The sequence below is a fragment of the Chelonia mydas genome, chromosome 20, assembly GCF_015237465.2.
Source record: "Chelonia mydas isolate rCheMyd1 chromosome 20, rCheMyd1.pri.v2, whole genome shotgun sequence".
Classification (NCBI taxonomy): domain Eukaryota; kingdom Metazoa; phylum Chordata; order Testudines; family Cheloniidae; genus Chelonia; species Chelonia mydas.
The window spans coordinates 11,792,681-11,819,245 of record NC_051260.2 but is presented as its reverse complement, the minus strand read 5'-3'; the positions used below and the strand labels follow the sequence as shown (position 1 = coordinate 11,819,245).

The window sequence follows — 26,565 nt, the reverse complement described above, 5'->3', positions numbered from 1 at the left end:
AACTACATTTGGATCAATCAGAGAGCTATCCATTGAAAAAGTACTGGAAGAAGCAAAGACTTCAGTCCAGAAGTTGACTAATGATGACATTTATATTGAATCCTTAAGTGAAGAGGACAAGAAGTGTTTGTTAAGACAACTGAAAAAGTACACAGAATTGATTCTTAAAAATCTACAACAGCGACTTCTAGATTCTACTCAACCTCTACGTAGCTTTTACAGATCCCTGTCCTATAAAACACCAACAATGGAGTGGAGAGAGGCACTACCAGCAATGGGGCTGCCGTGTGCTCAGGACAGAATAGAGAATTTGAACACAGAGTGGAATATCATATGACGAATGAATGAAGATTTGACTTCAACTTCTTTTTTATCATCACTAGTGGCTCGATCAGATCTTTGTGCTATGTTTCCTGGGATGAAAGAAGTAGGAATTCATCTCTTGCTACTCCTAGTCACAACAGGTACAGATGAGCGTTGTTTTGCCTCATTGAATAGAATTTTGTGTTCTGAAAGAAGTCACCTTCTGCCTGATCATGTGAATGAACTAATGAACTGAAGGAATGGAAGTACCGGACACATGAGAAGCCACCAAAGATGAACGCATTGCATTCAAGAAGTTCGTTAACAGAGCTGTGCAAAATCATAACAAGAAACCAAGAAGGATGTAGATGTAATGCTTCATCGAAGGCTTGAGTAGCCAACTTTAATTTGTGTGATGATTTTAAAATGAGTTAAAACTAATAAAATGATCATGGAACGTTTTTCAGTTTTTCTGTGATGCCATACATCCCACCTTCGCCCTCACCCCGCATCAGCCCTGACCCCCAAATTCGAACACCCCTCCCCCTTTCAATTCCCGGGGTAAACACTGGTCCGTGGGCGCAGACCGTGCCCGTGTCCGCGTCTTCAAGCCGCACCCCCGACCCCGGCTCGCTCCCCCGGCCGCCAGGGGCGCTGCGGGCGGGGCGGGGCGGGGCCGAGCGCTGGGTGAGGCGGGGCGGCCCGGCGCGGCCCGCACAGGCCGGTTTCTCTCATGGCGGTGAGCCGGGCGCTCGGGCTCCGTCTGGCCTACGCGGCGGCAGGCGCCCTCATGGGCCTCTCGGCCTTCCTCGCCTGGAGCCTGGCGCCGGCCTTCCGCCAGCCCGCCACGGCTGCCGCGGGGGGGGTCTCCGGTACGGGGGGGTCTCCGGTTCGGCGGGGGGGCGGTCTGTGCTACGGCGGGGCAGGTGCTTGTGGGGAGTCTCCGGTACGGGGGGACGGGTACGTGGGGGAGGGATCTATGCTACGGCGGGGCAGGTGCGTGGGGGGGGTGTCTCCGGTTCGGCGGGGCGGGCGCGTGGGGGGGGTCTATGCTACGGCGGGGCGGGTGCGTGGGGGCGGGGGTCTCCGGTTCCGAGGGCCGGGCACGCGCGAGGGGGGGGTCCCCGGTACGGGCCCCTGTGGTGGTTGGTGTACGGTGGCAGGCTCTTGGGTCGGTCTGGTGTGGCGGGGCATGCATGGGGTGAGGGGTGGGCATAGTCCCGGAGGGTTGCTGTCCGGTACGGGAGACTAGGGGGGCTAATATGGGGGACATGAGGGGGCTCTTGTATATGGGGGCTGGGCACAGGTAATGGGGGGCTGTCCAGTATGGGAGGTTACGGTGGGGCCCTCTAGTGGGGGGGAGGGGCGGCACAGACATGCGTGGGGCTCCCTGGTATGGGGGAGGGCAGGTGTGGGCATGAAGAGCATTTTCCAATACCTAGGGAGCAGGGGGGCTCCCTGGGGTCCTCATGCAGCTGGGGCTCCAGGCACACAGTGGTCTTTCCAGTATTGGGGGAGTGGGGAGGTGAGGGGTTCCAATACTGGGGACACTGGGGTGTGTGCTCCCGTACAGGCAGGTGCTAGGGCTTTGTTCTCTAGGATGGAACCAGGGGAGTTTATGGGGCGTCTGGTCTGTAGCTACTGCCCAGGCCAGTGTGTCTGTTGGGGATTTTTGGGGGTGGGAGATCATGGCACTAGCAGTCTGTGCTGTGCTAGCTTGGGTTCTGTGGGGGACGCAGCCCCTTATGGTCAGGGGCTCTTGCATGTTGCACTGCTGGGACCCTGTGCTGAGAGATCTTTTAGCCCAACTGTGCTGGGGGTTTATACTGTATGTACCCTGCCACCTGGCTGGGGACTGGACTGGGTGCACCTCACCACCTGGCGGGGGATCAGATGGATTCAGGCAGGTCCCCAAAGTGCTTTCATGAGCTAGTAACTGTTTCTCAGGGATTTGGAGCAGTTTCTGATCTTGTGTTTTGGGCTGGCTGCTCTGTTTGTTGTGGCTCATTTTTTTCATTATCTGTGAGGCTTTCTCATGGAGTTTGACATTTACTTAGTTTACAGCAGATGAGGCTGTATAGCCCACAGCCACTCCCCTCTCTAACAGGGGCTCAGCTTCCAGTATTTTCAAGACTGTTCCTGTCAAGATGGAGGATCGTATGCTGGGATTTACGGTCCACCAGGTTTGCTGTAAATGTGGCTATCCTCTGCTCCACTTCATTCAGCTCTCATACCGCTGGGAAGATACTAATGCTGCCTCTCTGCAGGAAGTTTGGAGTCCCTGCAGGTGTATACAGGCTATCAGAATAGCCCATTCTGATACTTGTGGGACTAGATTTATAGAAAACTTTTTGTCCTTGCTCATTTAGGTAATATATTTATAGCTGCCACTCTCAAGATTGTTAGGGTTTCATAATTACAAGGCAGTTGTAGTAAGCTGCTCATGTTATGGTAGATGGGAGTGGGATCTTAAGTGTTGTAATTTCTGCTTTTGGGTGTGTTCATTCATCTGTGGGAGGATTCATAGATTTGAAGGCCAGAAAGGACCATTATTTTCTAGTCTGACCTCTAGCATAACACAGGCTGTGTAACTTCACCTAGTAAGTCCTCCATCAAACCCATAACTTTTGGTTGAGTTAGAGTATATTTTATAAAAACATCTGGTTTTGATTTAAAGATTTCAAGTGATGGTGAATCCACCAGGCCCCCAGGTATGCTGTTCCAGTGGTTAATTCCCTTCACTGCTAAAAGGGTATGCTTTTCTTTCTAGTGTGAATTTTTCTAGTTTCAGTTCATGTTCTGGAAGTCATTATGTTTTTTTCTGCTAGACTAGAGAGTCTAATCAGTCGGATCAGAAATGTCTTCCCATATACTTATTTTTAGCCGTTGGTCAAATCACCTCCAGATCAGCAAGTGGCACCGTGTAAGAGAGAGGCAGCAGAAATAAATGGAGTTCTTAAACAGCAAACTGTCTACTTTATATGTAGTCAGGGTAACAGAGATACTTCTAAGGATTTTGTGGAAATGATAGAGGCTCTCTAGAGTCTGAACCTTAATGTTGCCATTGTTGACTCTTTAAAAGTGTGTCAGAGCATTATCTGTAACTGGTGGTAATTAAAGACAGTAGGTCAGGGATTTCTGCAAGCCTTCTGAGAGAGTGGGGAAGCCCTTATGGTTTCAGTGTGCTTGTCAAGAATGGGAGAGGTATGGAAACTTCATCACTGTCTACATTAAGGACTGTTAAAATTCACCAGTTAAAATTCACCAGTTAAAATTCACCAGTTAAAATTCACCCAAAGTGGGCTGCACTTTTTGTTCAGTGAACAGCCAGGAAAGGTTATTGGGATCATAAGTGTCTCAACTGGGGCTGAGAAACGGATGTGGGGAGGGAGGAAGGAAGCAAGGAGTAAGTTTGGCCTGTGAGGTAGGGTAATGGAGAGGCTACATGGTGGTCTCGTTGTATAGGTGATCAGAACTTTCAAAAACTGAAGAGTTGCAGCAGATATATAGGGAATCCCTCCCTGAACTTTTGCACATGGACCTTTGAAATTTTATCTGGTAGGATTCTAAATTTTCTTTAGTGTTGTCCCTTGAAATCAGGATTTTTAAAGGACTATATGTGAGACTTATAATGCACTGTTAATGTCTGATCCAAGTTGAAATTTGCCATTTAAAGTGGTTGTTTCAGGATTATGTTAACTTCTTACCAAATGTGAAAACTCAGTAAATGAATAATTTAAGTAAAAAAATAATTTAATTCCTTCCACTTCCGGAACCTCACTGCTAACAGGTGCTGATTTTGCTCTTATGTAGCACATCAGTCCCTAGAATGTCATTGCAGCAGCTCTTAGCTATCTCTTAGCAGTGCTGCTGTTTTCACTGTGAAAGGCTAAGGGAGGATTGCATATCTAGTTTGTTTGTGGGTTTTTTTGTAAATGAGGGTTTGGAGACATTTTTTACTACTCTCAGGCTCCAGACACACTTTTTATGAACATAGTCTCAATTCAATAACAGATTAGGGCTAGCCCAAAATGTGGTGTAAGCCTGGCCCCCTCCCACTTCCCCCCTCAGAACCCCCCCCCCCCCCCCCCCCCCCCGCTCCTTGTCTCCTGATCGCCTCCTCCCGGGACCAGCCGCCCCCCTGGGACCCCACCCCAATCCAACCCCCCCTGTCCCCTGACTGCCCCGGCCCCTATCCACACACCCTGCCCCCTGACAGGCCCCCCGGGACTCCCACACCTCTCCAACCCCCCCTGTTCCCAGTCCCCTGACCGCGCGCCCCTCCCCAAACCTCCACCCCATCCAACCGTCCCCTTACTGCCCCGTGGGACCTCCTGCCCCTTATCCAACCCCCCACCCCCTTACCATGCCGCTCAGAGCAGCAGGAGCTCGCAGTCCAGCCGGAGCCCGCGACGCTGCCCGTGTGGCGAACTGAGGCTGCGGGGGAGGGGGGACAGCCTCCCCGGCCGGAAGCTCAGGGACGAGGCAGGACGGTCCTGTGGGTCGTAGTTTGCCCACCTCTGCTCCAGTGTGTTTCTGATGCCCTGTCCAGTGCAGCAACAAGCTATGGGGCTTCTGTGACACACAGGATACAGACGTTCCCATTTGCCAATAGTCTGTTCCTTCCCAACTGACTTTTCCTCTGTGTGCCCTGCACATACTGCACACTGGGAGCTTTTGTTCTTTGCTGGTTGGAGAATCAGATGGAGGTGCCACCTACCTGCCCCATTCTCCTGGTTCTACAGAGCTATTTGGTATACAATAAATACAAAAGTGGTTAAAGAAAAACCTATTTTCTACTGCCTGCACACATAGTCCTCCCACTTTGCAATGGGGTTTCCAGAGCCTGCCTCTTGACTGGGTATTAGTGTGAAAGGCAAAAACAATATCAAAGCCATTCCAAATTGTTGGGTCTGAGGTTGTCTGGTTTGGCATTTGTGGTTCTATTTTAACTCCACTTTGCATCACAGTGCAGACTGCATTCCTGGAATATTGTGAATCTTCAGTTAGCAAAGTTGTTCACTACTCCACGCTTAAGAAGATCCCACTATATTTAAGCAGTGTGGCCCCTTAAGTCTCAAGTAAACAGTGCTTTAGTTTAATTTTTGTCTCTGGGATACTTCACTAAATAGATTAGTCTGTTTTTATCTTAACTTATTAATTAGTAATTGTTTCCATTGAGAAGAGATGGAAGGAGGGGAATTGGGCAAGCTTTTGAAAAGTTCCCTAACTTTAGAAATTTCTCAATAAATTGGCGAGGATGGTAGATGCCTTTTTGTGACTTTCCATATTTTTAACAGGATAGTAAATACCAAATGATTGCTTGTTAGCTAATGTTTGTGCCACAGCCCACAAAGGCTGGGGGGCATAGTGTTTGTGCTGCTGCAGCCCATGCTGTTGTGAAAACAAAAAGCTGAGCTAGGTGTGTCAATGCAGAATAGCCCGTGCATGGGATCAGAATATGCTGGTTCTTGGCACAAACTTTCTTTTAACTTAAATGTACCTGTTGCATTCACAAGGTTCAAAACCTCACTCAGGCACCTGAATGAGAGTTGTAGGTCCGGTACTGTGTATGTGGGAGAAGGTTGTTGAGTATCTTTGGCAGCCTGGCAGCAGTTCCTCATTAGCATGCCTCTGATTAAGCCAAGAGTTTGCCTGCCTGCCTGTTTTATCATTTTGTATTTGTTTGTACATATTTATCTAGCTTTAACATCTTTCTGTTTTACCCTCCCCTCTTGCATTCTTGTCCTCTTCCATCTCTTGGATGTCCAGTTCTGAGAGATTGTCGGTAGAAGTGAAATTGATTACTTCACTGACTTTAATTCCGTCCTTTCTTGTTTGTTTGTGACCTCAACTCCTTTTCAGAGTCTGTTTAACCAAATGCTTTTTCCTTCTTTCCTTGATGGTTCACTTTTCTGCCTGTCTCTGATTTAAGAATTTGATAGGCAGTGTCAAGTATTTCTCTCTCTTGTGGAGCCTGTTCCTCCGTGTTTGCAATCAATTTATTACAGTCTATACACTGCCTATGTTTTTCGGTTACCTATGATGTTTTATTCCCCACTGCTCTCTGCCTTCTAATCTGCCTTCCCCTGCTGGTTTTCATTAACCTGCAGTCCTTTTCAGGTGTTCCTCTTCTACATGTTTTTACTCTTGGCTACATACTATTTATTTATTTATGTACCATTGCAAAGATGTGGTAACCCGGGTGCCTGTAGGTGAGGTCTGAAATCCATCTTCTGGTACCTAAAGAATAGCCTGTTTTACAAAGATGACAAACAGCTACATCTTCCATTGACTTCGGGAACTTAAATATGCACCCAGACTTGAAAATTGTGATCTATATCAGTGGTTCTCAAACTGTAGCAACCCGAGGACCCATTGTGATTTAAATTTTTTTTGGCAACCCCCAAGTCTTGCCGCTTAGCCCCAGGCCCCACCCCCACTCCACCTTTTCCCACCCCCCGCTCACTCCATCCCTCTATTGCTCGCTCTCCCCCACCCTCAGTCACTTTCATCAGGCTGGGGCAGGGGGTTGGGGTGCGGGAGGGAGTGCGGGCTGTGGGAGGGAGTTTGGGTGTGGGCTCTGGCCGGGCGGCTCTTACTTTGGGTGGCTTCCAAAAGCGACCAGCACATCTCTTTGGCAGCAGCTCCTAAGTGTGTGTGTGTGGGGAAGGGTCAGGGGGGTCTTTATGCGCTGCCCCTGCCTGCAGGCACCACCCCAGCAGCTCCCATTGGCTGCAGTTCCCAGCCAGTGGGAGCTGCGGAGTTGGGGCGGGGGCAGCATGCAGAGACCCCCCCCTCCCCTGGGGGCTGCAAGGACATGCCGGCCGCTTCTGGGAGTGGCACGGAGCCAGGGCAGCTTGGGAGCCTGCCTTAGACCTGCTGCACTGTTGGACTTTTAGCACCTAAAATCTCCTGGTTTGGCTTCAGTAGCCTCCAGGAGATAGAGGGTGGGGGAGGAGTTGATCAGCAGGGCCTGTGGACTCCCTGGAGTTCCCTTGGGGACCCCAGTTTGAGAAATGCTGATCTCTATCTTAAATGAGACACATACCTATTGAACTATCCTCTCATTTTAGGCAGACAGCAAACAACACAGCTCCAGCAACCTGATGGACAGCATAGGTAATGGGCTGAGAGCAAGACCCTTGAGTAATAATCCTAGCGCTCTCACTGATTTACCACTTCACTTTGGGCAAGTCCCTTAACTTTTGTGTGTGGTAACTTCTCCCACCTGTAAAGTGTGGATAGTAGTTTTCCTACTTAGGTACTGTTTGTCCATGTGTTGGAATGTATAAAGCAAAAAGTATATAAACAGTGATTATTCTTAAATTACGGTGTGTTGTTTTGGGGAAGCCCAGGTAACTCAAAAGTTCAGAATGACATTGCGTTGGTAATTTGTACTGTCATATGCGGGGTAAAAGAAGAAGCACAATAAAACAGGACATCCTTAAGCTGTTCAAATATCATGCCCCTTCCTGATTCCTTTTTATTTTTTCTATTCTACATATTTTGTCTCTGTACTTTTTACTTAACACCAAATGCATTTTATTTTCCGAAGAGGATGGGTGACTTGTTTCCAAACTTTTCAGGTCTTTCTGGCAAAACATAGAACTCTCGTGCTTTGAGAACATAATATACACCAGATAGGCTGGAACAACTGCAAAAAAGCTGATGTGTGTCAAGGATGCACTTTGTAGAGATGTTTTAAAGCATTTTTTAAATACCTGATAAACTGGGAGAGTAGAAGCCTCTCCTTTCTAGCAGGCATATATTGGAATTATTGATTCTTTGGAGACCCTGCTGACTAACTTAAGGCCTCAGGTATATTGTGCAACTCCATATGGGTGTCTTGATGCCTGCACAGAATTAAATAGTAGAATAGTCAGCAGTTCTCAAACTGGGTCAGGACCCCAAAGTGGGTTGCGACCCCCTAAAAATGGGGTCGCCAGGGCTGGCATTAAACTTGCTGGGGCCCGGGGCTGAAGCCGAAGCCTGAGTCCCACAGCCCAGGGCTGAAGCTGAAGCCTGAGCTCCACTGCCTGGGGTTGAAGCCGAAGGCCAAAGGCTTCAGCCTTGGGTGGTGGGGCTCAGGTTACAGCCCCCCCATCTGGGGCTGAAGCCTTTGGGCTTTGGCTTTGCCTCCGGCCCCGCCTGGGCAGTGGGGCTTGGGCGGGCTCAGGCTTCAGTTTCCCCCTTGTGGGGTCATGTAGTAATTTTTGTTGTCAGAAGGGGGTCACGGTGAAATGAAATTTGAGAGCCCATGGAATAGATTGTAGAAAAGGGCTGTGTTTGTTCAGTAGCCAGTCTTTAAATATTAATAACTCTGGTTTAAATACAAAAATACCACAAATTCGTCATCAAATTTGGGGTGATGGCAGTAGAATTTTATGCTTTAAAATGGAGCAGCTAGGAATGAATAAAAAAATTGAAGAAAACAGGCAAAGAATGAAAAATATACACATACACCAAAATGAGAAAATATGAATGTATATTTTTGTCTTGATGCCCCTTTCTCCCTCCTTTCGCTGTTGTCTATTTAGACTACATTTTTAGAGGCCAAGATCTGTCGTATTGTGTCTCTCTGAAATGCCAGGCAAAAATAATAAATAATATTGTTGGTTTAGTTTTAAAGTGCTATATTAGATGCACAAAGCATCTGAAATCTATAAGTCTCATTTCCTGCTACTAAAACTGGATGATCAGACAGACTTCGAGTTGAGCAAAGACTTCAAATGCCAATTGCTTTTCTTCTTGCACATGTGCAGTCCAGCCTACTTTGCTCTGAACCAAAAAGTCAATCTACTTGTACTGCACATGCCCAAACTGCAATTTTGTGGGCTGAGAAGTTGGCCAAATAAAAACCAGTTTTCACTGGAACACTCAGAAGATTCTTCTCCTCAGAGGACTGTTTCCCTAACAAATTTAAGTTTTCAATCCCCAGCTGTTTTGGCATAATAACTGTTCAAACAAAGTCTTAAGAAGATTTTTTTTTAACTTGTTCCCAAAAATGGCTGAAGCTGAACTATTTTGGCTCAGACTTGCAGAAGAAAACATTTTACCCTTTCATAGAGACCTACAATTCTTCAGCCTGACAGGACAAGGTCTTGGATAGTTATGAATGACAAAAGAGGGTCAGAATGGAAATGCATAGGGTCCCTTCATATAGGTGTCACTAATGCTTGAGCTTGAATAACTGCGCTTATAAAACAAGAGCCTTATGGATGTTGGATGGAAAATGGCATTCGGATAACGTGTTCTGAAGAGACTACTGTGGGTTCAAATATTTATATAATTCTCCCCAGAAATGTGCCAGTGGTTCACAATAGCATTATCCATATTTATTTTAATTTTGCATCATCATCACATTTGTCATTGTCAACAAATTAGGTTGTTTATTTTTTAAACTCCTGTTTAACTGTTCGGTCTTCTGGAACTCCCTGTGGGAAGAAGAGCTGTTAGGGGTTTTTTGTCTTATCCTTTGTCAAACTGTCCATGATACCCATTGCTGTGAGATCACTAATTATGAAGGGTATTTGTCCCACACCTGATTTGACAGCAGAGGCAGCTTTTTATTGTCTTAGTCAACAATGCAGCTCATTTATCAAGGCTCTGAAAAATTAGTCAAAATGACGAGGAACTGGTTTTTAAAAAAATACAACCTGGTGTTCATTTTAGTTGTTGCACTTAGAGAAAATGAGACTTGTTTTATGTACCTTGAAGTATAGGAAGCTTTGGAATTGTGCTGTTGAAATACTGAGGATAATTATCAGTATTTTTCTCCTTTAAGAGTTGGCTACCAAACTTGGTGACATCTTGTTTTGCACTTATTTTTAGGAAGTTGTTCATTTACACACATTTCAAGTACTCTATAGGGTTTATATTATTAAATCTGGATTTAAGATTTGTCAAAATACCCAAGTTGAATTTTTCTTTAAAGAAACTGTGCTTCTGTCCGCGCTGTTTCAGATCTACTATGTGCTTTACTTAGGTAATCTTTATTTTAGATGTGACGATTTTCCATAGCCCAAAGTAAGAAATCCCACAGATTCTGTTTTGCTGAATGGCAATTTTAGCCCAGGACAGTTCCGAGAGCAATTGTCTGAGAGTGGTGGTGTCAACCAAATATTTCCAACTGTGAAAGAAGCAAGATTATATGAGTAGTGTTTGGGCCACTGAGGCAACTTCATCTGACCACCTTCCAAAACTGCTGCTGCAGGGCTACTTCCAGAGGCCGTGATACTGCTTTTGTATGTGACTGTGGTGTGGGGCTTGGATCGAACCACCTGGATGCAGTGTTGGGTGGCAGTGGTTAGATGGAGTATTTGATGGGAGTAGGATTATGTGGAACAGAAGATTTAAACACGGAAAGTCATAAACTGAATCCTCTTGAGGTCTTTAAATGTCTCTCCCCCGCTTTATATTATATCATTTTAATTTTATTCCAGTAAAAATTGTTTCCAAAAACAATTTTTTGGAGCAGAACAACTGAATCAGTCAGTTATTGTATTAGTGTTGGAGCCAGTCCAGTAGAGCTCACAAAGCCATATAGTGCATGCTTATTGGATGTGTGCCATATTTCTGCTGGAGGTGTTCTCCTATAGATGATGAGTGTACTCCTTGCTCTTGGGAGAGCAGAATGGTCTGACTGCATTCTAACCACAACGTGACCATGTTACCCTGTTAATGGGAGCGTACTATGAGACAGAAGGATAGGCTATTTGAAATTGGGGCGTTCTGATGTCACACAATATCATCTTGTCTTAAGACCATTGTAAGAGCATGCATCAAAATGAAGCCAGGCTCAGGCTTTGTAGGTTTCATATTAACCAGAAACAGCCATGTATTCTCATTTAGTTTCCCACATAGTTGTTATGGCTACTATCACATTTTTCAAGACCCTTTTATTTTTAATCTGGCAAATTGACTTGGCGCCCTCACCGGTTACCCTAGGGAGGTTATTGGATAGAGATGGTTTCCTTTCATAGCTCCACTAAGACAAGTTTGTTTATGTGGCTTTGTATGGTGAAGAGCTTTGCTTCTGTAATCTTTGTTGGTAAAGTCAAAGTCTTGGGGTTTGCCTACATGTGGAGTTATTGAGGAACAGCTGTTCATGAATACCTCCATGTGTGGACATTTGTATTCCTCAATAAGGTGGCCTTGTATCTGTTTAAGCTTAACTCAGTGGGCTAAACAGTGGGTTAAACTAAATATGGATATGGCACTCTTACTGTGAAATGAAGGTGTCCACGCATGGAAGTGTCATGGGGTGCACAGCCTCGGTGTTCTGGAACCACTCTGAATGAAATTCAGACAGGACCCTCTTGTAGTGTCTCCCCTCAGGGCATACTCTCACTAGGGCAAGCCTCCTTAGCTTCAGCACCTCCTGGGGTCTGACCTTGGAGTGTTCAGCACCCCTGTTCATGCCCTGAGCTCCTTGCAATGTGTCCACCTAAACAGGACATCTGGGGAAGCCTTACTTACCCACCAAAGGGGCCATGAACCCCCAACTTGACTCTTAGCCAGTGGTGTAAAACAGAACGTTTTTTTAATAATCTGGAACACAGCGGAGAACAGATCTTGTTAGCACAGAAAGCAGGTAGTTACAGCAAAGTCCATTTTGGAGGGATCCGGAACCCTCCACTCTCCCCCTGAGTCCCAACCCAGGAGTGGCTTTTGTCCAGCAATCTCTCACTATCTGCTCATGTTTTTAATAAGAATGTTTGCTGAGCTATCCATGGAACCCCATTGCCTTTATTACTATATAAAGTGCCTTGGATTCCTGTGGCTTGGAAGGAAACCAAGGCTTCAGTTTTCCCAGTGAATACTTACAGTAAATGAGCGTGTGAGGGGAAATTACCTTTTGGGCAGAGACTGGTCATAATTCTCCAGGAAGCTAATGCTCTGAATTTCAGACACTGTATATGCTGTCCCGAACAGCTTCTCGAAAACTTAGCAATAAATGGTCCAGTTTATCACCTATTTCCCTGTTGTTTTTTTATTGTGAGGGCTTTAATCTCAGCAATCATATTGCTTTGTGTTGAACAATTTATTGGTCTGACTTGGAATAACGGGCTATAGCTGTAATGAGCAGCAGAAGGTATCTGCAGGCCTGTGGGAACAATGCTTCAGAATGTGCTGCTCATGAACCACGTTGCCCTTATAGTTGTGTGTTAATTTTACAGAGCAGGGTGGAAGGAATGCCTTGTTAGAACTTCTCCAGCGTGAAATGCACGGGCTTGAGTGGAAAGTCTTTTTTATTTAATATTGCTTCTTCACTCTCAAAGTCCAATTACTTGGGCATTGGTCACTTGCAGTTAGGAGCAGCTGTTGACCAGCCAGTACACCTGTGCAATTGTTATTACCTATAGATGTTAAGACCAGAAGGAACCAGTCTAATAATCTGCATAATGCTCATAGCCCTGGCCAGAGAACCACACAAAGTGGACTATAGGGGAAATGCCTTCCATTGCCACATCTCAAACAAGGCTTCTCTTGTGGCCCAGCAGGTGCACCAAAGATCAGAAATTGCCAAATGGAGAGGGAGAGAGAGAGAGAGCCCTTTTGCATTATGATAGAGATTGTATATGAGTGTTTCAGGTACTGTACTGTCAATAACGGTGGTCATTTAGTTGGGTAGTTTCAAAACAAAACAGCCCTCTGAAATGAAAGCTTCTTCTCCCTTATATAAGCCCACCCTCTCCTCACTTTTTTGTTACAGAACAGGAAGTTCTATGGCCTTTGTGGGAGAGAGGGATGGGCGTTCAGTCTCCAGGCCCATTCAGCCATGGACCTGTGGCCAGAACACCAGAATGGGAGCCAATTGGCATGACATGTGAGACACCTATTCCCTGAGAACTCAGACCAGGAGCAGCTGTCACTACTGGCTTGGCCCCTGTTCAAATCTAGAAATGGATTCTGTTTGATTCCCTAGAAATGGAACTCTACATATCCCATTACCAGTTGCCCTGATGTTCAGTCTGGATTTCATTTTGATTGGAGATTATTCTAGTGATCCTGAAGTGATTAGTTGCCATTGACGTGTTTTTTCAGCTACTGTACATATTGAAAAGGAAGGCAAGCCTTCCCCTTTTAAATGAACCTTTCGGTTGTGCTTACCTGGCAGTGGCTTTTAGTGCTATTGCTCATGCCCAGTATGTGTCAGTTATGCCAAGTCTGAATTAATCTTCTCCAGTTTTGATCACAAATACACTTCTTTAAAATAAAGCGAACTCTGGATGCAGTAGCATTGAAGCCAGTGTCAGGAAAGTGCTCCAAAAAGTTAACTGTACTGGGGAAGGCTTACTTCGCCTCAGCACTGATACCCTGGGGATTAGTAATTTAGCAAATTCTCTCTGATGTTTGAGTCTGTGCAGGTCACTAGACATTTGTTTTTTCTTTTCCTTAAACTTGTGAGGACACTTCTCAGAGCAGGTGTTTCTTTTGTTCAGCCACATAGGACAAGAGAAGTGTGATTGGACCTCTGCGGGTTTCTAAGTTCTGCTTGCCTTGGTTGTGTATTTTTGTTGGTTTTTTGTTTTGTTTTTTTGATGGTTGAGTAAAGTTTCACTAGTGGCCTTGAGTTTGAATTGCACCTAGCTCAAGGGAGTCGTTACCTTGCTTTGTACCTTCATGTGCTACCACCATACAAATTAAGTAGGAGCAAGCAATGTTCCCTCTAATTTTTTCGATCCATGTGCAGAATAAATTGTTATATGCACCAAGGTATGTGTGGATGTGCGCCACCAGTAGAAACAGAAAACCTAGATATAATATATTTTTAAAAAGTGAAATAGGGATAATTACTCCAGCCAGGACAGGTTAGGCATTTTAGAACTCACTACTCAAAGAATTAAATTTAAGTGTAAGAGAAATAACAATTATGAAATGCATAGACCAGTCAAAACAGTAAAATAACACACTTTGAAATAATAAAATTACAGAGAATATATGTGCATTGCAGGAATTACCAAGAAGTAACAACAACAATAATGGAAGTATGTGTTGGGAGGTGAGTGTGACACAAGAGATTGTGTGCGCAACACTGTGTGTGACACAGACTGTGTGTGAGAAAGAGAGAGAGACACACACACAGCATGTGTGCTGGCTGGTGGGAAAGCAGGGGGTTGGACTAGATGACCTCCTGAGGTCCCTTCCAACCCTGATATTCTGTGATTCTCAGATGCCCTGCGCTGTCTCTTTAAGAGACTCACTGAAAGCTCTCCTGCTCTGTCCTGAGCCCTGTTGTCTCCCTTCTCCCGCTCTGCAGAGATGGGGGGGGAGTGACAGACAGAAAGAGAGACTGTGTGTGCTGGCTGCTGGGGCAATCTCAGAAACAGTGCACTGTCTCTTTAAAAAAGGCATTCAGCCACTCATCCTTCCCCACAGCAGCTCTGAGCCAGGCTGTGTCCCCTGCTCCTCCCTTACTCTGCGGAGATGGGGTACAGGTGGAGGGGGACACCCTGACATCAGCACCCAGGAGCAGCTGCAGGATGGAGCAACCTGGGAGGGGAGGGGCACCTGGACACATGCTGCCCTCCTAATCAGCTGGACAGCACTTAAATCTCTCCTGCACAGTGCTCAGGTGCCCAGCTTACAGGGAACACAGAAGCAGTATTATCATGGATAGAAGCAGGCTGTGATTTGGTGCCTGGACTGGCAAACTGCTTTTACAGCTTTTCAAGGCAATTAGCTCATCTGATTCTAAGTATGAAAATGTGAACAGCAAGTGGTGGAAGCCATCCCTGGCTTATTTGATACTGCAGTAAAATCCTAATTCTCCTCAGTGAGAATTCATTTCCCTGCAATGTAGTTCTTGGATTCTAGACAGCTGTGCTCTGAGTTGGATTACAACCCTGTGTGTATTTGAAGCATTAGAATGAATTTAAACTTGAATAAATCATAATAAAGTAGCTAGTTTTGTGTCTGTTGCATCTCTTGTAGTCTTCTAGGTTCTGAATGCAGTGAATGCATTCTTAATTCACTAGTTTCAGAGTAACAGCCGTGTTAGTCTGTATTCGCAAAAAGAAAAGGAGTACTTGTGGCACCTTAGAGACTAACCAATTTATTTGAGCATAAGCTTTCGTGAGCTACAGCTCACTTCATCGGATGCATACTATGGAAAATACAGAAGATGTTTGTTTTTATACACACAAATCATGAAAAAATGGGTGTTTATCACAAAAGGTGCTCAAATAAATTGGTTAGTCTCTAAGGTGCCACAAGTACTCCTTTTCTTAACTCACTAGGAATCCAGTTTTAATGCATTTGTGGAAAACTGTTTTCACTGTGGCCCTTTACAGTGCTGCATCATTCAGGATTGTTAGTGATCTGACCCTCAGCTGTAAATAGTTCATGAGCTTTATAAAAAATATAAAGTCCGAAATATAGTCATTTTATGCTGACTTAACAGATGTTGCAATTTCAGAAGCCTAGCAGTCTTTAGCACTTGTGAAACACTATTCCTAGGGATGGTGCCTATATGCTGTGCTGTTTTGTTTTTGAGCTTCCCAATTCTGAGAGTTTGGAAACAGTCAGCATGAACAGATGGAATTCTGGGCTAACACGAACCTTTTAGATCTTCCATTCAGCATAATGCTAAGACCTGGGCTTTTACTGACTTGAACCTGTTTGCAGAGTTTGTGTAGGTCAACACCATGACCTGTCAGTATCTAAAGGCAGAGGCCTTTCAGTTTCAGGGGTAGCAGATGATTTTGGGGAAAGGACCAAGGTATGTGTATGTTCCTTTCAGACCATGTGGGCTGATTGCCAGGAGTCACAGTTCTAAACCCAATTTCGAATCATTTGAACTATAACACTGTTGTTGTCTTAAAAGTAATAACTGTGTGGAAGCTCTTGGGACCATCCGTAGAGAAAGGGAGGCTGACCATATCTTCTTTTGCATGTGTCAGTCACACTTGTCACAAGTACTCCTAGTTTTTTTTGCAGATACAGACTAACACGGCTTCTACTCTGAAACTTGTCACCAATTTTTTTGCTCCGTCATGTCAGATGATTACTCTAGGGCTCACAGGTTTAACTGATGATAAATGTTACTAAGTAATTTTTCATGCAGAAAGTGCTGTGTCAGGCCTTGTATAAGGAGGGAACCAGGTGATTCCCTGTGTGCTGAATCAGTTCCTGTCATGGGAGAACTACACCATCAACTTCTCCTAAGAACAACAGCTTTAGTGCTGTAACACAAGCACCATTAATCAGCACTTCAACAAGTAAAATGTGCTTAGTCATTGTGTGAAAGTGCACTGCGCGCTGCAACAACCATGGGGAAATGTTTACATTCTGCAAACTGTGAGCATGGAGCTTCCCATTTTCTGTGTTTTAAATGTGGTTTGAGCTTTTAGCTACTCAGAGAGAGCAAGCTTAGTTAATATGGTGGTCAAGGTTAGTAGCTTAACCTTCTTAAGCGCTAGGTTCTTCTAACAAGCCTCACACCATGTTATTAAAAGCATTGCTCACACTGTGGTAGTCTTCTGTATGTGTCCACAGAGCACAAGAGTGCCCTTCTGCTGAACACATTCAGTTCAGTTCTGATCTCTGATGTGTGTACAGAATGCTGTCATGTCAAATCAGCTATTCAAAAGCTTTGGCAGTAGCTGACATCACAAGATTTGTGGCATTAAGCTCTGAAGTTGCTTTAAGGAGTAGTGCTTCAGTGCTGTCTGTCCAGCCAGATTAACAGAACAGCAACAAGAGGCAAACCCTGCCTATCTGTTTATACACTGAGAAAGGATGTGATCCCTGCCGAATTCCCCTCAGCATGAATTTGGGCTGAGGGCTCTGTGACGGTGAGAATTTTCTGTAATTTTTTTAGGAATCCTATGTTTGTTTCAATTTCCCCTTTATTTTGAATGCCCACCCAGTAGGAGAAAAGGGACTCAGTTTGCTCTCAGGGCAGGCTGAGACATGGGTGTGTTTGTGTTGCCTAGCTGTCTAAGCCTGAATGGGCCATTAAAAAGGACTGGCCAAGGCTGACACTCTATCAGTGGAAAATCTGAGAAGACAATGGAAAACCCAGTCACCAGGACATTGGCACTTAGCAGCCAAAGACCCAGAGGGAGATGGATGGAATGTTCATTGCAAAAGTTGGAAAGTTTGTACTGAAAGAGGCAGGAGACTGCAGGAAGAGAAAGGGCAGTCTCATGGTCAAGGTAGTAGAATGCCACCCAGAAGAACTGCATTCTATCCGAGCCTCTGCCACAGAGTTCCTATGTGATCTTGGACAAGTCACTTAAACCAAACTCTTCACAGGTGGCTGCAAATTTTGTGTGCCTCATTTGCTGTGTGCCCTATTTGAGACACCTTGGGCCAGATATGCAGAAGTGCTGAGTCTTTGATTGCAAGTGATACTCCTGGGGGAATTCTGTGCCACTGCGCACATGCATATGTCAAGTGCCACACATATATTGAATTTTTGTTGCAGAAAATAGCTTCTGCTGACATGTTACTGCAGTTCCACGTTTTCCCTACTGGAGGGCGCTGTGGCACTAGAATAGAGTAGCTGCTCCTGGCAAGCCCCAGCCAGAATAGGGAAGAGAAAGAACCTGCCTTTTTCACAGCACCTGTTGGGCCGGGTCAGGAGACAGGGGTTGTGGGGAGATTGACAGCATGGGGCTGCTGAGGGGGTCACAGGCTGGCTCATAATGGCTAGTGCGGGAGGACAGACTGGGACAAGGGCGGAATGGGAGTGGAGGCGCAGGGCCATGGGGGAAGGAGGTGCAGGGCTATAAGGGGAAGGGGTATGATGAGTGGGGGCACAGACACATGGGGACAGGAGGTGCAGGGACACATGGAGATGAGTGGAGGGGGCTGAGGGGGTGCAGGGACATGGGCAGAGGGGGAGGAGGTGCAAAGCTACAGGGGGAAAGGGGAATGGCAGAGTGGGGACGGGGGTAGATGTACCTGACTGAATGGGAAAAGCTAGAGGTCATCCAGAGTCTGCATGGGGACACTTCCTAACAATCCCTTCCTGTTCCGCAAAAAAACCTGTTTCATACTTTTCCCACCCATACCCAACAACCCTTAAAGTTCATACCCAGCAATTATTTCCGTCTCCCTCAGCTTCTCTGTTACCCCTGGCCCCCCCCAAGCCTTTGAACAGCTTCTGAGGGGTGCGGGAAGTACAGTTCTGTACTGCAGTTTAAATGAATTATTACTCAGAGTTCTGTATTAATATGCCTAGTAAGGAATCTATTTGTCAAAAAATATTTCCTGACTCTCTTTTGTTGTCTGTATTGTTACAGACATACTTGCTGACAGGTATTTTGAAACAAATTACCAAAATAATTGAAACCAGCGTGATTATATCGTGTTATTTTGACAAAATATGCAGAATTGTACAGAATTTTAAAATTCTTGGTGCAAAGTTCCACAGAACTGTGCTTTGAACAACTGAAGTGCTATAAAATGCTAAATACTCTGAAAAATCAGCCCTTAAGATTTTGGCACCCAAAATTAGTCTGCGTGTGACATTTTTGTCTTTAATCTCTGTGCTTCAATTCCCCAGATGTAAAATTGGTTAATAACACCATCTAATCTCTTGAGTGCAGTGGCAATAATCATTAATATTTGATGCACTGAACTGCTTGTTAAGTATCCATACTGTGGTGAGAGAACCATAAAAATGCCCAGGAGGAAACTAATCTTTGTATTCAGAGCAGGGTTTGAACCACTGTGTTTTTAAATAAGTCCTGGAGTCACACACTGAATGTGGAGGATAAAAAGTTATTGAATAAGTACCTATTCTTGAATGAGGCCGGGTCCTGTGGAAAAAATACTGTGAGATCCTGTAATTGAACTCTGTTTCATAATTCATACACACAAGGGGGTTGAATTAGGGTTGCATGGCCAACCTTAATTCTAAGCATTTCCTAAATTTTGAGCGCTTGACTTTGAAGCCTTAATGTTCTTTTAATGTAGCTTTTGCATGTAATTAGGTGTATATTTTATATAGACACCTTTCTGTGTTGCTGTGTGATCCATTATACTGATTCCCCTTGCTGTCTAATTGAGCAGGTGTTCTGGCGCTCTGGGCCCTAATCACGCATGTGATGTATGTGCAGGATTACTGGAGGACCTGGTTAAAAGGGCTGAGGTTCTTCCTCTTCATTGGGATCCTCTTCTCTGCTCTCTCCGTGGTGGGATTTTGCACATTCCTTGTTCTGGCCATCACCAAGCACCAGTGTAAGTATATTGTGCCAAGAGTGATCATGGGGAGGTCATTAGGAGGGCTGGAATTAATGGGGTCATAGAATCATAGAATATCAGGGTTGGAAGGGACCTCAGGAGGTCATCTAGTCCAATCTAGTCCCCCTGCTCAAAGCAGGACAAGCAGGGATTGTAGAGGGGAGAACAGGCACAAATTAGGGACTTGCCCAAGATATTGAAATTACTTCTAAGCACCTGTCTATTCAGTCTTCATAAATCAGTTTGGATTGGAATTTTGCCACATAAACATACAAGTCCCTAAACTCTTTGCATCAGCGTCTGTGCCTGTCAAATCTCCAGCACACCATGTAAAGTTACGGTGCTATAAAATATTTAACAATAAGCCAAAGAGGAAGGGTCAGTGTTGTTGGACTAACTTTGTCACCCCCAGGGATTCATAAACACCATATTCTCTGGATGGAACTCACTTTTAAAAAAACTGTTCACGTTTGTGATATTTATGTATAGACAGCCACCCAAACAATCCCATCTGCCAAGGATTGGCAGGGTTCATTGGGAACAGAGCCTCTTAACTTCCCTTTGTTTATATCCAAGTAGAGTTCTTCTGCAGAGATTTGAGGGTCTCCTTTCGTTGTGACATATTCTACTGAAATGTTAGAAAATGTTAATTGTGCCCAATTAGTCAATACCCACCACAGCAAGATGTGGGCTTGGGGTCGGGGAGCAATGAGAGTTACTGTGGCTCACAGTGTGGCTTTGGGGCTCCTAGGTGTTACTGCTCTAGAAACAACACTACTTAATTTGCATGCTTAAGTCTGCACTGTACAGCACTTTCCTGTGGCAGAGATGGAGAGACCATTGTGCCTACAATATAAGAAGCCGAGGATCTAAGTGTGTGTGAAAGCCTTGTGCTGAACCACCTCTGAGGGCCATGGAGCACTGCGTTCCTGGGCAATGGCACTTACCAACTCTAGTGTCTCATTTTGCGCTAGCCGTTCTCTGATGAATAACCAAAAATGCTTCTTTCCTTTACATCTCCATGAGCCCTGCCCAATATGGGCAATTGATACGTAAGCTGATGCCAGTAGTGTAAGATCTTTCAAACCATGCAGGTTTTTTTCACTCAATTATTAGATGCATGATCATCCCAGTTTGCTTTAAGTGACATGGAATAAGCTTCCAAGCAAGACAGTGTCGTAGGGCTCTGTGAGTGAGGCTGGGTCTCCTCTGAAAGACTGGGAGTATAGAGAAATAACAACATTCCTCTTATTCCTCCAGTTAGCATGCCTCTCTTATGCTGTCCTGCTCTGCAAATGCTTACAACACTTGTGCTATCAGCTGTTCCACCTCATGCAGTCCTGTGCTCCCTTCCGTGCCTCTTTCTGTCACTGGCAGGCAAACATCCTTCTTGCTGTGTGTGTGATTCATCTCTTCTCCTCAGAACCCCCCAAATCACCCAAGTTCCTAGAAAACAGTGGTCTTTTCAAATGGAAAATGGATAGTTGTGTGGAAGCATGGTCCATCGTGTAACCACAGCTCTCTACTCTCGGGACCCACTTAGCCATAGTATTGAGCTGGCTGTTGGATTGTTAGCTGTATTATTGGTGTTTTGCTGCAATCGCTGCTTCACACCTGGAGGATTCTTAACGGGAGGAAGGGAATGGCTTCACAGAGTGATGAAGGGTCACTGTGACCCTTGCTCAGAATAGCATCGTGCATGGAATGCTGCTTCCTTGGAGGTGGCACGAGTGTCCTTTCCATTTGCTTGCAACTGGATTCATGTTGAGCCTCCAGGACCCACTGCTCTTAGAACTACAGAACCCTAAGCAGAACTGATGCAGTTCAGTGGCACCAGTGCACACAGCACAGCTCGCAAACCTCTGTTCCTTCTGGAGACAGGAGCACAAGTCTTCTGTTGAACGGGAGCTTGGAGAGAGGTTCTTCCTGGGACAATCTTTCACGGTGTATGTGTTGGGGTTTGTCCTGCTTTGAGCAGGGAGTTGGACTGGATGACCCCTTGAGGTCTCTTCCAACCCTAATCTTCTATAATTCTATGTGGAAATCTAAAGGGGGATTTTAAATGTAACTGGCTCCTTTTCTTTCCTAGCCCTGACTGACCCCAGCAGCTACTACCTGTCGTGTATCTGGAGTTTCATCTCCCTGAAATGGGCCTTCCTGCTCAGCTTATACTCACACCGGTACAGGAATGAGTTTGCAGACATCAGCATCCTCAGTGACTTCTGAAGCTTGGACTTAATCCTGTCGGAAGCTCCTAATGTTTGACTGGGCTTTTGGATGCCCTGCACTGGAAGGAGGCTGCGAAGAGGCAGAGAGCAGGAGCCAGTCCAGCTCCGCATGACTTGTCTGTCTGCAGTAGGGGTTTTTCTTAATTGCTTTTATTCAACCACTTAATTTGGCTAATTATGTCAATCTAGTGTTTTTGTTACCCTCCGGGGAGTCCGTGTGTCTGGCAGTGAGTCAAGTTCCATGCACTCACATGCAGCAGGCCTCAATTTGCTATCTGCATTGCTCTGCTGTTATCGTAGACCAGTGACTTTCAAACAGGAAAGTTGAAGATTAGCCTGTGGATGCAGCACCTGGTTAAGAATTGGGCATCCTTCTCTTAGCCAATGACTCATCAGCCTGCTGTGGGGGTGCCCGGGGTTGCTTAGCAGAGGACTATGCCCTGTGAAGGGAGGTCTTTATTCTCACAGGGCAGTTTGAGCAAGGGGGGGGGGCCATATTGTTTCCCAGCACTGGGGAGGACAAACCCGTTGATACCTCCACACCAGCCCCCAATTCTTCAGCATTTCCTTGTGCTTCTTCCTGTAAACAGTTGGGCTAAGAATAAGGCATGGTGCTGGCTCCACCCTGCTGTTTAGAGCACATGCATCCCCTTGTGCAGGAAAGAAACAAGAAGTCAGCAATGCAGTGTCAGCTGTCTCAAACGGAGGTCACTGATGGGGAATCCAGTGCTGGAGAGAATCAACGCTACCCCAGCATTGCACCACGTTACTTTGTACTGCCTGTTAACCCAGGATCATTCTCAAAGAAAACCATTTTGTTACAACACTTAAGAGTGAGAGATGTAGCAAGTGGCATCTGACGTTTGGGTAGTGGGTTCACTGGGCAAGGGGCTGGGCTGTTTGAGTCTCAGAAGGGTTCTGAATGTGTGATTCATTGTTTTAAAGCAGTCTGTACCTTAATGGTCGTGAAGCATTTGGAGGGCATTGTGTGTGCTTCTGTTCCTGTAATGATTCTTGTTCTGTTTCACTCTAAACCTAAAGCTGACCTACCACTATGGATCATTAGTGCTGAGTGGCTCCAACTAGCATAGGGGGAGAAAAGCTAGAGCTCAGCACATGTGTGCGTCCTGCAAAGGCCAGTCCAGCTGTAGATGGCTGGCTGCCGCTCAGTGGAGGTGGCTTCTTCCTGCTGGAACCTGGTGTAGGGTACATAAGTCACTTGCAGTTTGCCTGGGTTGCTGAAGTTCTACAAATGTATGCTCTTGAGCGTAAGATGGGCCCCCACTCACCTACGGCCAGATGAAATTGCTGTGGCAAATGGGTTACAGGACCACAGCAGAGGAGCCCAGGTGACGAAGCTACCCGGCTCTTCTCCAAGTTTGAAAAATGCATAGGAATATACCCAATATGCAGCTTCAGCAGATCTGCATCACAAGTGTCACCAGCATAATGCACTGAATCGGTGCCCCATGGTAGGTCTGAACTTCATGGGACCTGCTATGGGAGAAGTCACACTGAGTGCTCCTCCCCCTCTGCTAAGGGGAGACCCTAGCACTGGGATTTTGCAGTGTTGTCAGCTTCTCCCTCATACATTGATCACTTTTACCCTTGTGTTTGGTCCTTGTTAATATTCACCCTGGGAAGCTTCAAACTGCAGGCTGTTGCTTTTTCTTTCAGTTGCTCATGCATATCGTTCAGTTTTTTGGGATGATTTGCTGGAGGTGTCTCATCAGCATTGGGCAGTTGGCATTTCCTTTTTAATAAATTAAAATAGCAGTTGTGTGTGATTGTTTCTTTTGTGCAGTGGGTGGGGACAGAGGCACGAGGAACTCCAAGGCCTGGCAGATTGAGAGGTGTGAGGGAATTGGGCTGATGGAACTTGACTGCTCCAATGCATGTGCATGGTCACAGGTCCAGTTGTAAAGTCACTTCTGTATATATACTACTGAAAAAGTCTCCTAAAACATAGTGTCAAAGCGATCTCCTAGGCAATCTACAGAATGTAAAGCACAGAGGAAACTGCATAGGGTGCAGTGACTAGGCTGTGAAATAGGTGTGCTGGGGCCTTACCTGTTTGTGTTGTCAGGCCAGCTGTGTCAAGCAGGGTGGGTTCTTTGTGCTGATGTCTGTGCAGTTGTCCACTGGGGAGCAGCTTGCAGTGTCCAAAGTAGTGTGTATCTCTAGCTACATTCTCTCACCTTTACACACCTAACTCAGCTGAATTTTCTGGAAAGTTTTAGTGCCTCCCCATCCACACCCCACGCTGTCCTGTGCTTGGTTTGGAAAATCAGTTGTTCGAGCACATGGCTGGGTTTGTTAATTATTTTTTTTAAAGGGATTTTCAGTCTTTGAGATTCATTAAATATAAACTTCCTTCTGTTTGTGGGGCAGAGACCCTGACAATTGATGTCAACCCCAGAGCAACTTCCAGGGAAAAGCAAGGAGTGAAGGCTCAAACTGCAGCCAACACCTCCCAGGGCAGCAAATGCTCGTGAGACAGGGCCACTAGAAATCCTCAGAGCCCTGCAGGAATCTCCAGTGCTGAGCAGGGGTTGCAGCTCTGAAATACTCATTATAGAGATTAATAGTTAGGCTCAGAATTACTGAAAAGCCCCCTAAAGATGATGTTGGCAGAAGGCAGCATGAGATTCCTGACTGGGTGGAATGAGTGTCCCTGCCCTCATGAACAAATCTGTGACAAGGCAGGGAGGAGGCTGCCTGTGGACTAGACATCACAATTTCAGTGTTTTTAAACTGTGTGGTATCTTTAATCCCCCACCTAATGGCTCACATTGTCCTGCTCCTGGGAGGGATCCTGAAGAGTAAGAGCTGCTGATTTCAAATTCGGAGGTTCATCTTGGCCCTAATGTTACTCTAAAGATGGAACTATGTCTCTATTTGCTTACTAAATTACCTGGTGTAGACGGACTCCTCTCTCAGGTTTATACCCAAAAGGTCCACAGCAGCTCACCCTGGAGGTTGTGGGGGGCTTGTTTTGAGTGACAGTAACTTTGCCTACAAACAACCCACTTAGTCAACCCCAGTCTTCTCTCCACCACTTTTGCTCTAGAATTTGTACTCATGTCACAGCTTTTTAAAAGATTGTGTCTGTAAATATATAATATATTTTTACATTGTATTCATGCTTTGTTTGCACGCTCGGTAAGAATTGGGTCATGTAGCAGGAGTGTAATTCATGGGGCGGGTTCATTTCCATGTATCCCAGTGTGTGTCTGACGTTGTATTAACCACACTGTGTAATTTGTATGTGACACCATAGTAAGAGCAGAAATACATGATTCTCTTTCTCACCAAACCAGAGCGTCCAGTGTGATTACCTGTCCTGTAGGAGCAAAGCTCTTCCCTGTTGCAACAGAATGTTTGCAAAAATCATTTTTAAAAACTGTTTTAAAATGATTTTTGAACACAATGGAAACTAGTGTGGCTGGGCCTGGGACCAGAAACAGAGAACTTGTTAGCCTGCACTCAGCTCCCATCATTCCCTGGTCCCAGCAGCATTAATATCCAGACCTGCGTTGTGCACTGTCTTCTGTGAAAACACCAGTTCTCCAGGGCGGGTATGTGTGCACAGCCCATGGCGGCAAGCCTCCCAGCCCCCCTCAACACACTCGCTGCTCTAACAGTAGCTGTTTACCTAGCACTTTGAAGTGGGAGCTCAGGCTCTGACACCCACCCCTCTCCCTAGATTTCAGAGCCTGAGCTCTAGCCAGCACTTCCACTTCAAAGTGCTGGCTACACAGCTACTGTTAGTGCTCTGGCACAAGCCCTGCTAAGCCATGTCTGCCAAGCTGGGCTGGCGGGCTTGCTCCAAAATGCTGTGTGGACATACCCCGAGGGACATGTCAGATGTTTGAGGAGGGTGTGAGACAAATTGCATTTAGCATGGGTGAGGGTAAGCTGCTCCATGTGTGATTCACACCGTCCACCCTGTGTGGCTGCGTTGCCATGTCTCTTAGTTCAGGGCTGGGCCACCGCTTTGGTGTGTGCATGTTTGGCTCCTGCTGTTTCCTCAGCACGTAGCCCAGTCTCTAAAACCTCAGCGAACAGCACATCAGTTACAGCACTGTCCCCAACAGCAGTAATGCTGCATGCACACCAGGCTTAACCTGCCGCTCCCTCAAGTGCCCACAGAGCAAAGTTACAGCATGCCCTGACTCTGGTATACCAAGGGGAGGGCATCCCAGCATCAAGGATCCCTCACCCCAGACATGTTGCCTGCAGCCCCCTTCCATTTAAACTATGGGAGTTGTAGAGCTTGCATCTCTCGTTATAACTACAGCTTTGCATGGGGAAGGGACAGTAGTGGTTAAGAAAGTAACAAACCAGGCTGGGTCAATTTGTTGCTTCCGTTGGAGGATGGAATGCTGGATTCCACACTACTGTCACTGCTACCCCTCTATACAGTCTGGCAATCAACCTACTGTCTGCAGAATCCAAAACACAGCAAGCCATTCAGCGGTCTTCACTGCATGTTTAAATCCACTCCATGGTACCAGAGCCTTTGAGAGGGTGACAAATCCACTGCCACAAAGTGTCCCTCTTTGGAAGGAAACCCATGATAATGCCCCTTGGATGCTCATCTGGGAGCAGTGCAGCTACTGTTGCTTTCTTAGACAAGTCCTCATGGCAGTAGTGCATGATTTCATAGGAGAGACTCCTGCAATATTGCACACACTGCATCACTAGCCCCTGGAACTCCGGGCAGCAGAAAGGCCTCGCGGCAAAAAGCTCAGCAGGATTCCTAAAGGATGAGGTGCTTCTCTGGCTCATGAGACCGTTCAGTTATGTTAGGATGAAATGTGTGAGAGAAGCG

The 26,565-nt window shown here is 45.9% G+C and overlaps 1 protein-coding gene across 4 annotated transcripts; it reads left to right on the top strand.

The window, feature by feature from the left end:
- The first annotated feature begins 967 nt into the window (after window positions 1–967).
- SLC48A1 (solute carrier family 48 member 1) lies at window positions 968–25,047 on the top strand. 4 transcript variants are annotated; one of them, XM_037887797.2, is made up of 4 exons: window positions 997–1,175; window positions 7,380–7,425; window positions 19,333–19,500; window positions 21,593–25,047. In XM_037887797.2, exons 1-4 carry the CDS (start codon window positions 1,037–1,039, stop codon window positions 21,600–21,602), a joined length of 363 nt encoding a protein of 120 aa, XP_037743725.2. In that variant the 5' UTR covers window positions 997–1,036; the 3' UTR covers window positions 21,603–25,047. The 4 variants fall into 4 exon arrangements, with proteins under 4 accessions (XP_037743721.1, XP_037743725.2, XP_037743723.1 ...); XM_037887795.2 differs by having other exon boundaries at window positions 999–1,042; XM_037887794.1 differs by lacking the exon at window positions 997–1,175 and adding an exon at window positions 3,002–3,055.
- The last annotated feature ends 1,518 nt before the right edge of the window (window positions 25,048–26,565 follow it).

Excerpts from the sequence above, each read along its gene's own strand:
- SLC48A1 (XM_037887793.2), top strand. The coding sequence starts at position 1,037 with ATGGCGGTGAGCCGGGCGCTCGGGCTCCGTCTGGCCTACGCGGCGGCA. Across the intron at positions 1,176-19,332 it reads TGCCGCGGGGGGGGTCTCCG|GTGTTCTGGCGCTCTGGGCC; the intron begins GTACGGGGGGGT and ends CTAATTGAGCAG. Across the intron at positions 19,501-21,592 it reads GGCCATCACCAAGCACCAGT|CCCTGACTGACCCCAGCAGC; the intron begins GTAAGTATATTG and ends TTTCTTTCCTAG.